The 16,077-nt window shown below is 44.9% G+C and overlaps 1 protein-coding gene across 4 annotated transcripts in view; it reads right to left on the reverse strand.

Annotated features, from left to right (window-relative positions):
- The window catches only part of TMCC3 (transmembrane and coiled-coil domain family 3), a 124,782-nt gene that overhangs the window by 41,868 nt on the left and 66,837 nt on the right, over positions 1 to 16,077 (reverse strand). The window contains exon 1 of one of the 4 annotated variants that reach the window (XM_031600453.2): positions 2,137 to 2,663. The exons of the other annotated variants lie outside the window; for them this stretch is intronic. Within the exon in view, the coding sequence (XP_031456313.1) occupies positions 2,137 to 2,214 (78 nt within the window). The 5' untranslated portion in view covers positions 2,215 to 2,663. Of the gene's footprint in view, positions 1 to 2,136; positions 2,664 to 16,077 lie in introns of those variants that run through there. 4 annotated transcript variants of the gene reach the window in all.

A 16,077-nucleotide genomic window follows, 5' to 3' on the forward strand; every position in this document is an offset into this window, starting at 1 on the left:
ATCTTTTCTCCCCCTCAGAAGGCTGTATTCATGGTAAGTTGCTCTAGCACTTCTACAAACTGAATTTGGTGATGACTTTCTCCAGCATACACAGTAGCAGTGTGAAGGCAGTCAGGACGCAGGCAGCAACCCATAGGGCTAGCTAAGTCCTCCAAAACCTAGCCTCCCAAAAACCAGACTCAGTATTCTATTTTAATCAGACTAAGCAGTCCAGCAGCAATCTGCCTCCTCTTTTCCTTGAGCTACATTAAATGCACCTCACCTTATTTACTACGCACCATCTCCACTGTGCTGATGGAGGCAGCTCTGAGACTGCTTCACACAAGCACTGCCCGGATTGCCTGTGCTCTCAGAGTACCCTCCCACTGCTGCTGTGTTCATTCCCTGTGTTGTTTTTCTCCATGAATGTTTGAGAACTGCAGCTTCAACTCCAGCTGCTCTGACGCTCTTTGTTCAGCCTCTAAGAGAGAAACAGCATCCTTCTTTCTTGCTTCTTTCCTGCATAATAGCACCAATTGTTGCTGCTCCAGTGCCTGGCCATTTCTGTCCCTCTAGTTAAAGCAGCAAGAGGAATGATGAAGTTACTCAGGAAAACATCCTATTTGTCCCTAATAAGCACAAACGTACTTAATGCCAGCTCTTGCCATCATCTGGAGTACAAAGCCTGCTGCTTCCATCTCTACCAATTATATTACAAGTTCCATGGAGCCTATACAACTCTTAAAGCACAGACCCTGGAACAACGCAATTACATGAACTCTAGGAACTTGATAAAGGACTATGTTTCCGATTCCCATGGTTGCAGGAAGGAAAGGAGAGGTTAAATCTGATGAAATGAAACTCAAAATTAGACCAAAGCCCAATGAGTTCATGAAAATGTCTTAAGATCAGGTTTTTTTTTATTATTATTTTTCCATATGCAGGTATGATGCACTGTACCACATGTTAGCCATGATACTTCATGCTATTAAGCAGATCAGCTGGACTACAGAGTGGAAACTCCCATTTTAGCTCTTACACATGCCCCAAATCAACCTTGAAGGCATGCAGTTTTCTTCCATGGCCATACTAAGTTAGATAGCATATTATTTGTCCAGCAAGATCAATGAAAAAAACTAACTACTTCACATTGTAAAGAGAAAAAGAAAGGAAATACATACAATTTGTAACCAGGTTATGAGTAGCACACACACTGAGCTTACAGCATGAAGAGCATTCTAGACTTCAGCAGTACAGTAGTTCAGTAGCCTATAGTGTGTAGGCTTCCCTGTCTTAAAACATTTCATTACGCAGCAACAATCAGCAGCACACCTTTTCAGCACTTTTAATTTATGGGTTGGGAGGGGATGGAGAGAACACCACGGATAGAAGAGAGAAAAAGCCCAACTCCTGCAGTGTGCAGCGAGGAGCAGCATGTGCCTTACACCTGTTGGAGCTGAGCCTCGGGGGAGGAACCCAAACCCCTGAGCACAGACCCCCGAGAGCCACCTGCCCTCACTACAACAGGGAGTTGTCAATACAGGTAGCATACATTACACGAATAAAATAATAACGATAATAATAATAATAATAAAGTGAAGCTCAACTTGCCAGCAGACCATAAGAAAAACTATCCCACGCAGCGGCACATAGCGTATGCCATCACCCAGGGCACACAGATACACTTTCGCGTTCGCCTCAGGGCAGAGCCCGGCCCTCCTGCAGGCTCCGGAGCAGGACAGCCGCCGTGCCGTGCTGCTGGACGAACTCAGCGACCCACAGGTCAGCGACCACGAGCGGCGCGGCGTCGGTCCGAGCCCGGCGACCCGCAGACGGAGCTCCCGAAACCACCCGCGCCGTCGTCACCGGTGAGTTAAGTTCTCTCCCTCCCACCTCCCACTAGTTTCTATCGCGTGTCGGTTTCTGTTATGCCAACAGCCGGCTTCTTTCCATCTTCTTGTACCGACAAGCGAGCGCTCAGGATCGGGAGCGCGGCACAGAAGCGCACGCTAACAGCCCACAGCCCTCCAGCTCCACCAGGGCACAACGCGAGCGGAGACCCCCCGGCAGCAGCTGCGGGTCGTGGCTGCTCCTCGACAGCCCGGCCCCGCGGCACAAAACTTCCCGAGCTCGGCCCCGAACCCCCACGCGCTTTACCCTCGTCTTGCGGCGCCGGTGCCGCTCCGGGTCCGAGTACGTCCTGTCCACGGCCAGCGCAGTGTCGCTACCCGGCATCGCGCCACGGGGCCGCGCCTCCTCCTTCTTCTCCTGCTGCTGCTCCGTCGGGGCACGGCTCCGGGCAGAGGTCCCGCCTGCGGCCGCCCAGCGCCTGCACTGAAGGCTCGGTGCCGCCGCCGCCGTGCGGGAGGGACGGGCACGCCTCGGGGCGGCGCGCGGCTGCACGGCTTCTCCTCCGGCACACCCGGATTAACCCCTCGGCGGCCCGGCGCGACGGAGAGGCGGCGCTTGAGAACGCGGGGCCCTCCCAGCCCGGGTGGGGAAAGGCGGAGGCCCGAGGGGAGAAGGTGGGGCGGCGCGCTTTGGCGATGTGCCGCAGCGCGAAGCCCCCGGGCACGGCTGGGTGCTGCCCGGGGCCGTGCGCGGAACGCACGCAGTCTGTCGAAGCGACTAAATCGTCCGCCTTGGGCTTCCCGAAGTGATGGACTGCAGCAACTGGTGACGTTTCGGTCCGCATTATAGATGGGAGATAAATCCTTCAGCGTTCAAGTGTATGGCAGCCACGAGCCACACCTGTGCGCAGCGTGCCTTCCTCGGGGAAATGCCTCCTGTGCTTCAATTCCTGAGGGCTGAGAAGAAACTCTTTACTGTGAGGGTGGTGAAACCCAGGAACAGGTTGCCTGGTGAGGCTGTGGATGCTCCCACCCTGAAGGCATTCAAGGCTGGGCTGGATGGGCCTACAGCAGGGGGTTGGAACTAGGTGATCTTAAAGCTTCTTTCCAACCCAAACCATTCTAGGATCTTCAGAATAGCTACACGAAGAACATATTTAAGTGCATAACATTTAACACATTTTAAAGTACAGAAAAGTGTAAGCAGAATACTCTTCCTGTAATCACTCAGAAAATTGTAGTGAGGAAGTCTTTTTCTGAGCTAAGCAGAATACTTGTCACCATCTCTATGTTGTTACACAAATTGATCCAGGACTCCATCAGATGGGCCCAGCAGGACCTCACCCTCAGGTTGAGCTGCTGGGATGCTCAGTCTGAGTCACTCAGCCTGCCTTCTCTAGCTGGAGGCAGCAACAGTCCCAAGGCATGCACATACATAAACACGCATATATTGACACAGCTAACGGCACTGGAGGGATTGCTGCCTTTATGAATGTATCTCCCTGCTGATATTTACTTGTATTCTTTAATTTGAATCCTATGTACGATGAGATAATCTACTATCAGAGGTAAATTATGTGGCATTATCATCTGACATGTTATTGTTGTTTTCATTGTGTGAGGCCTTCAAAACTTTTAGACCTGACATTCCAAAGGAAAAAAATGCACCCTAGAAATAACCTTCTTCACAGGTGTTCCTTCTTCAAATCCAACACTGGTTTGTTCAAAGTTATTCAAAATTCAGAGACCAACCAGGCAGTTGGTGAGTATGCTACGGGAAGCAGTACTTTCCCAATGCAGTAACCATGCAAGCAAACTCACACAAGCTACCTGCACACACGTGACAACTTGTCATTCTTCTTACAGAGCTGAGCTTGGAAGACTGTCAGGAAAAAGCCTTCAAGTGGGAACTGGGTTCCTTCAGTCCATCAGCTCAGACACGAAAGTTAATTCACAACTCCAAATATCCCAGAGGGTGGGGAACTCAGGAGATGAAGGTCAGTAGGAAATGAAACAGCCAAATGTTGTGGGTTTGGGGTTTTCACTGAAATGATAATTGCAGTTTCCAAAGGGGACCGTGTGGTTCCCAGCACATAGGATGAAACACCCTTACTACCTCAGAAACCTTCAGGACTTTTTTTTAAGCCTTGCCAGATGCAGTTGATCAAAGCATAGAGAGGATAAGTTGGAAAAAGGACATGTAAAGGGCTTCAGTTGCTTGGCTTTTTAGCAATACAAGTCTTTCTGTAAATGACAGTTGATTCAGTAATGGAGAGTTTTATTTAAATAATATCAGCTTTATTTAAATAATATCAGTAGGCTATCAACAAAATGATGAAACTTCTCTTCAAGAGGAAGAGAGATAGGAACGTGTAATATATAGCTGGGAGAATATTGTGTGTGCTTGGTCACAGCAGTATTAACACAGATACAGACATATATACAAAGAAAGCTCTCCTGATGCAGCTTTTAGGAAGAGGTTTGTTCGGCCAAGCACAGGCAACTTCCCCTCCTCTCAACCCACAGAGCTGGTTTGCATGGCTCTTCTTCCCCACTCCAGAGAAGACAGGACTGCCTGCAGAACTGCCCAGCACAGTATTTCCCACAGCCTCACCAGACACTTCCTCTCACTGTCATTTTCAAAAGCCCACAGACTTGGATAAATGTTCTTCCCACCCACAGCACTTATTCCCAACTGAACCTTCCATCCACTAAAGCAAATACCATCAAATATGGGCAGGAATTGGAGCTCAAAGTGACATAGGTAGAAGTGGTTGCCCATAGGAGAATTCTCTCACTGATTTATCTTCTGACAAAGTCATTTTTACATTCATTTCTATGATTTAAGCTAATGATAAAAGTGTTAATTCATGCCAGGAATCCACTGTACCAATTTAAAGTTCAGATTTCTCAAAATGGTTCACAGACTGCCCAGCTGTCCTTATAGGCACAGCACTCTTTCATCCTTTTCCAATGTTTTTCTTCACGTCAGGACACCAGTGCTACTCACAGTGATTAACTCTCGATATTTACATTATTTTGCTGGCCTTCTTAAAGAAGTGACCTTTTAAAAATCATGCAAGTTTGGAATGGGAGGTCAGTTTCAACTTAGGATGACAGAAGAAGGGCATATAGCACCATACGTGGCACACAGCGGAGCAGACATCAGTGCTGTGTTTGACCGCCTTGTCCTGTTTCAGGAAAACAAAATCTCTGGGGGCTGAGCAGAGGCAGTGACCAAAGCATGAGACATCCACCTTGCTCCCCCTGCACGAGCTGCATCCTTGCCATCCGTTTCCTGTAGCATGACCCCACGCAACAGTCACAGCCATTCCATCTGGGAGACACTGATAAGATGGACCGACTTACGCATGGGCCCCTGAGGGAGAAGAAGTGGCAGTGGTGACAGAGGGATTACTGAGCAAAGTCCAGCTCCTCACAGAGTAGTCTGATAGATGGGGTTCTGCACGCATGGGGAAGGAAACCATGGAGATGAAAGGCACCACAGTTCTATCAGTTAGGAGACTGGCTAGAGGTTTAGCCATGTTCTTTATCCAGTTTTATCACGGATCTTGGCAGCTTACTTCTCCGAGCTTCCACTACCACATTTGTAAAAGGAAAACCACAGCACCTTTCTTCTGCACAGAACCTTGAGCCCTCCAGAATTAAAAACGCTATTATTATTATATGTTGTGTTCTGATGATGTTGGGACAAATTACACATAAAGTGCTAAGTATAAGTTGGCAAAGGCTCACTCAGGAAGAAGGTGAAGGTCCCTTTTTTCACAACGATAACATCTGTACACTTAAACAGGATACCGGGGCTTCGTACAAGAGACTTTTCAACACTGCCTCCAAAACATTTTTCAAAAGCTTGTCACAACCAGTCTCCAGGGAGAAGGCCGACGTGATGAGAGCCTGCCAGTGCCATTTCTAAATCTGACAGCAAACGGGACAGCGCTGAGTGGCGTAGGTTAGCCATGAGCATGCGTCACTGCTCCCAGTGCTGCTGTCAAAGCATGAGTCTCACACCCGCTGGAAAGGAGGTACGCGGTCTGCCTGTACCAACATGAACCTGCAAGGGATCACACTATGATTGACAGGCTGCTTTGCCAGCCTGAACATCACTCGGAAGCTCTGACGATGACAAACATTCAGATATTTATTAAAAACTTCCAATCATATCCCTTCCCCCTCTCCTCTCCTCTCCTCTCCTCTCCTCTCCTCTCCTCTCCTCTCCTCTCCTCTCCTCTCCTCTCCTCTCCTCTCCTCTCCTCTCCTCTCCTCTCCTCTCCTCTCCTCTCCTCTCCTCTCCTCTCCTCATACAGACCTTTTTTAATGCACTTTCAGGATCTAACAACCATGTACACTCCAACAGTATCCATTTTGCACACCCAAAAACTCCCAACCTAAGACTCAATGTATTGATAGAGGATTAAGGTCAGATAAGCACATGCAGAATTCCAGCTGAGGGCAGCAGAAGTCCTCCCCCTTTCTTCTTTGCCCTGTCCTTGTACAGACAAGGAAATCGCTGCTATAATTCCCCTCTGCTGCTGCTGACAGCGATAGTGCAAACTACCTACAGGATGGTGGCAGTGTTTTGCACGTTAAATGCTATCACTAAGAGCCACCTTTTTAGCTGACTGAAATAAGAGCTGTTCTCTATAGCCGAGAAATTGCCTGGCATCCAGCTATTTACAGCAAAGATGACCCATGTTGCAGAGGCAACATGGTACAGAATTCTCCCTTGGGCTAAGGAAATGGTTGCTGCTCATCAGTGTACAAATTGTTTTTGGCTTCACAATATCTGATTTGGAGCTCACTTGGGAATGAGCATATCCAAACTGCTCGTCTCAGATCAGCCACCTTGACATTGCCATGGGGTATGCAGGACTGACAGCCACAGCTGGTTGCCACATACAGGTGCACACCCTCCCAAAATGTCAATGTGAACCTTTTACCCAAAACACTGTGCCAGAGGTTGTGCCAGTGAGATCTTTTATACCAAACTGAAACAAACAAGTCAAAACTTAGACATAGCCCATGATAACAACAGTTGCTCAGGGCACGCCACCCCACCCTCCATTCAGAGAAGAGCATGCAGCCCCCCTGAAGTGTTTGTAGCTGGGTAGCTGACACCTGGGCTCCTAAAGGCACTGCAAGTGAATACAATAGCACCACAGCTTCCACCATACTGCTGTTTGGCTGCAGCTTCAGACACCCCAAGTTTGTTTATGGCTGATGATTGCACACAGATTGTACATTGTACTGGACAGGAACCTGCCAATTCTATTTGCCTATGAAGTGCTTTGCCCGTCTGTGACCCCGTATACATTAAGTCATGCTAAATGTGTGGCATCAATTATTTCCATATCAACAAACAGTGTCAAATGCTGAAGCAGGACTTCTTTGCCAAGCAGCCAGAAAACACAGATGGGTTATCAGAGGACAGAAAAATCAATGATTAGACAAGTACGCCTACACTTCTTCCTCGTGAGCCTTGTTACAACATGGAAACTGCCACAGCCCTCCGAGTTTCACTACAGTCATTCTCTATTTACAGACATGCAAATGACGGGAGCACGAAGTTCAGGTTCTCTCTCCACCATAAGTCAACCGACCACCTACACTTCATCTAGCTGTGGTCCTGCTAACTCTAGTTCACTGCAGCACGAACTTCAGGTTCCCTCTGCACCATCAGGCAACCAACCACCTGCACTTCATCTACTTGTGGTCCTGCTAACTCTAGTTCACTGCAGCATGAAAGCTCTCTTTTAAAACTACATGTGTAGGGACCCGTGTTAAGCACGTTGCCTGGTGTGTTATCAGGCATTAATACAAGCCATTGGATAAATATGATTAAGAGCCCATTTAAAATGAGTGGAATGAAAACAGAAAGCTCCTTCCAGTTTACTTCTCCACGTGCCAGACCTAAACATATGACATTTAGCTTGATTTGGGTGACGGGGACTTGAAATAGCCTCAACTAAGCAGAAAGCCAAGATGTCATTCTGTTTAATTGGCATACATTTTCCAAGTGCCTGATTTTCTCAGCAAATGTCTTAAAGGCAGCAAATAACAAAATAACCAACCAGACAGACACACAAAACTCTACAACACAACACAGACAGTATGCATTAGTCGTAAAAACGACTCATCATTTGTGGTATGGACCAGTACTCTCCCTTCGCTCACCTGAATACAGTAAATTATCAAGGAGCAGGTTCTGGGGTATTACTATGTATACTATATAATTCTACAGAATAGATTCCATAAAATAAAGTATTTGCTGTAATTGCCCCTCAGGTGTATTGCAGACAGGAATTAAATCCATTTTACTTTCATTTTATAATGCTTCTTATGGATAAAACTCAGATCTGCTATCTAAAGTTTTGCCAGTTGCTTCATAATGCAAAGCTTTTATCACATATTTCTGCATATTTCACAGCAAATTCACTTGCTACCAATGTTCCAAAGATAGCTGTAGATCTTCCTAACTTCTTGCATGCAAGTATTCATTCTTAACAAGATCAAATTGCAACACCTGCACACTTATATACTTTCCTGGATCAGAATGATATATTTTTGACTACTGGAATAATTATTTAGATTAAGATACAGCAAGATTTCTGCCTTTAAATCTCATCTGGCAAATGCCGAAGAACAGTATGTGAAATATTATATTTTAAGCAGAAAAAATAAAACTGAATTTTTAACATATACCCTTACGGACCTTTTGAAAATCAAAAATCCATAAGCTATTATTCATTGTGAAATTGGCAGCCCAGCTCATGGCAGGAGGTTGGTACTAGATGAGCTTTGAGGTCCCTTCCAACCCCTGCAGTTCTGTGATTCAATGAAGTCTGACAAGTCAGAGATTTAAATCTTCTACTTTGTTCTTCTACAAGCAGTAAAATGTATGAAACATCACACAGTTTTATGGTTGTTTTTTTTCATCTCTGGGAGCTAAGTTTCAGCAGGAATATATGAGCAGTAGTATATTTTACAATAATTTTGGAAACTGTAGCAACATGAGTTACAATCACAGAATCACAGAATCGCAGGGATAGAGGGGACCTCAAGAGATCATTGAGTCCAACCCCCTGCTAAAGCAGGTTCCCTACAATAGATCACAGGTAGGTATCCAGACGGGTCTTGAGTATCTCCATAGAAATAGACTTCACAGCCTCTCTGGGCAACCTGTTCCAGTGATCTGTCATCCTTACTGTAAAGAAATTCTTCCATGTTAGTATAAAACTTCCTATGTACAAGTTTTAGGCCATTACTCACTATTCTATCACTGCACACCACTGAAAAGTGCCTGGCCTCATCCATTTTCTTCCCATCCCCTTTAGATATTCATACACATTTATCAAATAGCCCTCAGTCTTTTTTTCCTCAGCCTGAACAGAACCCATGTTACTCAGTCTTTCCTCTTATGGGAGATGCCCCAGGCCCATCAACATCTTTGTGTCCCAAAGACATCCCAGCATTTCAGGGGAGTTTCTCCTTTAAGTCCCATGACAAGAAAATGTTACAGCACTAGATCACTAGAAAGTGGAATGGTAGAGATGCAACACTGACCAATAAGAATTTCTGTACTACCATCTAAGAATATCATTTTCTGGACCAAAACTAAGATGAGGCTGTCTCCTCCCACCTTAAAAAAAGCAGTTATAGCAGAAGTGGTGGGGTTGGTCTGAACCAGAGCAGTGGCAGGGAGTTGCCTCTGCTCAAGCAACAAGCAGCTCCCACTTCTTGTTTGTAAGCACCTCAGGCCAACAATTTTACAGATGTCAAACAGATTTTATAAGCCCAATCTAAAGGCATGCCATTATCAACAGGAATCTCACTAATCAAAATAGAGAAAAAAACTGTAATAATTACAGGCTTAATAGCAAAACTGTTCTTTTACAACGTTTCCTTGAATTTCTGTTTGCGTGTTTCACACGCATGCACAACCTTATAAACTATTTTATTTGAAGTATTATAAGGGGAGAAATTGAGTGCTCCAACTTTCCAATTCAGCTAATAAAGATTAATTATGACACGTAGGCTTTGAAACGTTTGCAATCTGGAGTCATATTAGAAAGCATTAAAGCAATATATAAACTCTAATAGCAGCATAAAATCACTAACAGCAACGTGGTATATATCATAAGGGATTAAGCCTTCTAGTGAGCAGGCACATAAAAGTCATGATGAGGTAAGGCAGCTTGTTAGCCAGCAGCTTTAGCTGAGGAGAAGGCATGCTGCACAAATGCATACAAGCTGCACAGGCTGTGAGAGGAAGGGAAAGCACACATCTCACCACTGCTCCAACACTCCAACAGATCCACCGGCGTTCAGCACCTCAGACAAACAGGTCTGATACAACTATGAAACAGAGGAGTGTAATCTTTACCAGCACTCACCAAAATCATGCATTTCTTCCCATGGAAGGTTGGGTTTTTTCTACACAAAACATTTCCTCGTGTTTTCTGTCTTTTGAAAAAACGCATCACAAGCTTTCCACCATTTGACAACTTAACAGAAAAGAAACTCTTAATTAAGAGAGAGAGGTTTGTTTTTTTTTTAAGAGAAAAGAAAGCTTCATTTTTCATGGTTATGACAAGTTCTCATGAACAAAACCTACAATTTCCAGCAGTTCTGTTCAGCGATGCTGAGACTCTAGGTACGGTTTGAGGATTTGCTTAAGCTGAAGGGAACCCTTCTGCCTTGGCTATGAGGCAAAGCAATTGTGGGGAACGTACCTGCAGTGCCACGGGAGCTGCAAGGACAGCAGTAACGCACGGCTGCCAGCGGGCTCACCCTATATGTGCCATCCCATGCAGATAAAGGCGGGCTGTGCAGGGCCACCAGCTGCAGGTGGGTGCTCCCAGCAGCATGACGTCAGTGGCCCTGAAGCCGCAGGCACAGGATGGCACCGGGGCCATAAACACAAACAGCCCATTATGGTTATGGAGCTGGAAGCAACCCATGCAGGCCGCCCTCAAGCAATAACACAGGTGGGGGTGTGTTTATGTCATGCTCCTAAGCTGCAACACAAAGCAATGAGTGCTGGGGTGTGCCTGCCTCAGAATTAGTGTGCAGAACTGATGGAGCTGGTACCCTGTAATGCTACGTACATGCGCATATCATGGCAGAGAGAGATACATCTAATGCTTGTGTTTGGTCTAATATTTTACTCTTGAGGTTGGGCTGTAATTTGGATGCAGCATTGTTGAGCTGGTCAGGGAGCTGATACTACCTGTCACTACTAAGGTGACAACTAGCTCTGTTAAAAGAAAATACACTATTGGATAGCAATAGAGAGAGGGACTTGTGTTACACAGCTCCTCAAGCCTGATTTGGCTGTGGGCAGGGAGATACCAAGGCCCTGCAGAAGGCAGGAGTGAGGACTTTGATCAGGAATTCACCTTCTTAGTTGCCATGGGTTTTGTTGTGCCACAGCATGTTGGGTACGTTTGTACCCAGACTCTTAACATCAACAAGCAAACTGATCTTTATGCGGATCTGTGGTCTTTACAGAGGTTAATTATCCTTGTGAAAGGTAAGGAATGAGGATACAGACAAGTGGCAAGCCAGCTAACATCTATGGACAGCCGTAGGAGCACGGGCACATCAAAACTGTTTTCCCCTTTCCTTAGAGAACTTCAAAAGTAGTGAGCTTACGTTACAGCCTTGGAAAGAAAACAAGTTTCACCCAAGCAAAAACCTAGCAGGAAGCATCGGAATGGCTCTTCTGGTGAACTTGAGATCAGCAATTATATCTGGAAAAGTCAGCTCTTGGGGACTGCAATGCCAGCTGCTGAAATTATGATGAGGGAGAGATGAAAACTAATAGGGCTGCCTGAAGGACCAAGGAAAATGCAAATGTGGCATTAGAACATCTGTGGAAATAAAGCATCTGAGGTAATAGTTCAAACAATTATCTGGTCTGCTAGGAAAGGAAAAACATTTATACATAACCAAAATAACTGACCCAGCAGGAAAACTATGCCCCTGTGTTCTCTAAGAATGTGTCATCTTTGGGAGATGCTTCACTAAATCTATCTAAATTTTCATTGTGCTACTGGTATGGAAATTTCCTCTCATTATCTGAACTTTGTCTGGTCAGTCCCTCAAACCATAATGTTTTTATTTTTCTAAGGCATCCAATAGTAAAAAATAAGGGTACATCTGTACACAACTCAGCTTCACTGATGCAGAAAAGAAGTAGATGAGCTCAACGAAACCAGCAGAGATATCTTGCATTCCTGTGTAGTGAACGTAGACAGAAAGCAGTGTAAACATCTAAAAGTTAAACAATATCCCTAAGCATATTAAAGTGAATTCTTTTAAGTGAATCCTCTTCTTAGGATGAGAATAAAAACAAACAGCTGCTAAGTAATGGCTCTCAGCAAGACTCTTCTACCCATTTATCAAAATCATATACGTGACTTAAAAGCAGAAGAGATTAGCAGACCCTAAAACATCAGGTTGCATGCACACAGCTAGATTTTCAGCAGCTTGTTTGCACTGTGACAAACCTCGCTTTAACTTCACATCCCTTCTGCTAAAATTTCTCGCTGCAGTCCTTTTGTTTCCTTCTGTACCACTGGACCTGCATGCATCTCCATGTGCAGCAAATCTGTTCAGGTAACAACATGCACATCTGCATCTCCCTCTCCCCTGGTTTGGTTTTTCGGTGTTAAGGACACAGCTTCTGAATTACCACATGAACACCTGCTGCCAGGTCTCTATATCACACTGTAATTGCAGAAATAAGATCAATTTCCAGACAGAAAGCTGTTAAAAGTTAAAAATATGTTGCTCAAACTATTGTTTCTTTGCTCATTAGCTTTTACAGGCATACGCATCAAAATATGCACATCATTTCTTTATGCCTCTCCAATGCTTCTGGCATTTTTTAGGCAGAGCATGCAGTTTGGCTGTGGCACGGGGCAGCATGCAGGGGAACATCCCATTCACATCTTCCTAGTGGTCTGCCATAAGCCTGAGCTGTCCTCAAGCAGTCGCTATGTTACACAAAGAGTAAGTAACAAAACAGGGAAGGGGGAAGAAAGCAATCTGAGGAGGGATGTAGTAGTCTCAAAGAGATCCTAAAGAATAAGCAGGCTTTTTCTGCAGGGTATGTGTTGATTGTAGGGGTTTCTGGGCTCATTTTTGTAATTGGGACAAAGCTGTTGACTTCTGAGACCATTACCAATTTCCAGCAGCTAAGATCCTCTCAAATTTCTTCTGTTTTTGATGATAGACTTCAGTTCAGTAAATTGTAGAGAACCATTAAAGTAGGGAAAAAATCAGCTCTGTAATTGGAACAAGTTTCTTATGGTCTGCAGAACCATTCAAATAAGACGCAGCATCAGACTCTGGGGCTGACTACAGCCCTGCTGGGGGCATGCAGTCAAACCTTGCATTTCGCCACTATTAAACTGGAAAGCAAGTCTTTTCACCACAAGTTCTGTGATACATGGCTACCTTTAATTATTGGATAGAGTCTCCAATCACACTTAATCGTGCAAATCTATGTATCTCAAGCAAAATATGCAGAAATACGTATATTTGTAGACACATACACAAATCAAAAGACAGAATATGCAATAAATTGTAGGATGACAGAACTGTTTCCTAAATCACAAGCACGAGCTACTCTACGAAAACTCGCAGTTCTAGCACTGAGCAGCTGCAGTGTTTTCTTACTAATAGGTGGGCTACAAACTGGCAGGCAGTCTCTCAGGAGGAGGGAAGAAATACATCGCATCTCTTAGCTGGCTCTTCCTGATTCCATTTACTAGGATTTAATTGAATGAGTGCAGAAGAGCTGCCTAAAGGCCATACATATGACAGCAGTTTGTTGCTCATGAGAAATTTCAGAAATATGTCCTAAGTTTCTGCATGCATGTTTTCCCTCTGATACCAATCTAATAACAGTAGTCAAAGTGATTTTGTTTGTCAGGGATTTAATCAGCAGATTGGTGTTGCTGCTTAGATATGTAGGGAGTCCTGCACATGAGAAGTCAGTTCTGTTAGACTTGGTGGATCACACTCCCTGCACTGCTCAGCACCGGCCCCTGCTGCAGCCGCTGCCCATAGGTGGGATGTCAGTGGCAATGGGTGCTCAGAGCTAATTCTGTGCACTCACATTTCACGAAGACACTGACATATTTATGCAAGTACTTTGAAGAATATGCCAACCTCATTAAATCATGCGGTACCTGAGAGAGAGGATGAAATCTCTCTGTTTTGCAGGTGTCCAAAATGTGCACATACAAGCTGTTGATTTAATTGATAGCCAATGTATCTTCTGTGACATCATTTCAAAGGCAAACTGATTTGTTGCTGAATTGGTAAGGGCTATAGCACACGAATCACTTGATAAAACATAATCAACACTGGATAATCTGTTTGATCTTTTTACTTCATCACTTATCTGTCTTTCCTTAAAAAAGAGCTGCTAAGGACTGAGGTAAGGCACCAACACAAACCAAAACAAGGAAAAAAACCAGTAGCATTAACTTTCAGACATGGCCCCAGCATTAACATTGCTGCCCAGGGAGCCTGAAAGCCCCCCTGCTGCAACCCTTGATTAATATTCAACTGATCTTTCTGCATCCTTGGATTTTGTGGCTTGCTTGAAAGACTTGACACATACAGGACCCCCCATATACCAGCCTGAGGGATATTTTTAATTTATATATACACATACATATATGTATATGTAAGCAGTTTATATCTGTTGTGCTTTAATACAGCACAGATAAAGATACACAAGCAGTATATAGATGACAGTGTTCCAAGAAAAGAAGCCCTCTGCGGCTCTCTCCCACTGGGTTCCATGCTCTGTGCCAGCGCAGAATGAATTTCAGTCCTCAGACAGTTTCCAAGTAATCTCATTTCTGTCATCCTCTCTGAAAGATGGGAGACAGTGGATGGATGCCTCAGATGAATTTGAAATAAATTCTAAGGGAGACAGATAGATGCTGTTAACTTCAGCTCTGCTGCTGAAGGCTGAAGCCTCAACTGTGTTCACGTGGAAAATTCTTGTCAGCACAGATGGTTTGTTTTGACCATGCTATGTCATTTAAACGTTATAATAATAACAGAAATTGCGTTATTTTGTGGCAGCAGCCACTTTTCAAGGGAAGCTAAAAGCAGGTGGGCACCAAGAAAGTTATAGCTAGCATTAAGCATGGCAGCAACACCCAGCAATCTACTGTGTAGGTGATGCTGCGAGACACGCAAGAGCTTGCCTGAGACGATCCACTGCACCTGTCAGCACACTGTAATGTAGTGGTACCAAGTTTTAAATCTGCCCTGGAGTGAAAGAATTCAATGTAAACAACCTGCTTATATATGTCAAGTCTTATCTTTAAATGTATATTGGTAACTGTGAGCCTACGAAAGGCGTTAACATCATGCAATGCACGTGTTTTACCTCTAGCCTCATTGAGAACAGATATTTTCCTGCGGCAGGCCAAGGCCATGAGCACTCTTTTCATCATCCCTCCTGGCACCAGAGTAGTATATTGGCCCCTCACTGCCTCAACAGCCATTGCTCACCACATCCTTGGGGAGTAGACATGCAGGCATGTCCTACCCTACCATGTCTGCCACATGGCTGGCTCCTGGGGTGAGGGCAGGGGAATGGGACCAGCAGTTGAAGTTTGCTTTGGAGACCTCCAGGAAGCAGAGAAGAATGCCAAGTGAGGAGATAGCAAAGGCCAGGAGAGCTGGTGGCATTTGTTGTCTGATGTGCTCAGGATGGAACAGGATGGAGGGTACTTAATGCATGGACAAAGCCTTCCCACACTCCACAGAAAGCCTGTTGAACAAGCTGCTACCTCTGCCATGCATTCATCCCAAGAGTCAAAATAAAACACACAGCAAAAGAAACAGAAATCTGCAGTAACCTTACAATCCCCAGGAGCATTCACAAACACTTAAAGATGCCTTAAAATATTTATGTAACCTGAAACATCTGTGTAGCCTGCAATGGGTCATTTACCTCACAGAAGTCTCAGCTCAGTTGAAAGCTGAAGGCATTACTGAAACTGTAAACCATAAAACCATTTCTATTGATATTTGTTTCCTCTGCTGTTGCTGTAAACACACTTCTCATTGAAGAAGGCACCACCATCAGCAGGCTCCCTACATCACACACTAGGAACACTACTACAGGGCATGGTGTCCATCACATAACGAAAACAGTTCGAGAAGGTGCCAGGTGGGACACAGGAGAAGG

Source organism: Phasianus colchicus, chromosome 1 (genome assembly GCF_987193195.1).
Source record: "Phasianus colchicus chromosome 1, bPhaCol1.hap1.1, whole genome shotgun sequence".
Lineage (NCBI taxonomy): Eukaryota > Metazoa > Chordata > Aves > Galliformes > Phasianidae > Phasianus > Phasianus colchicus.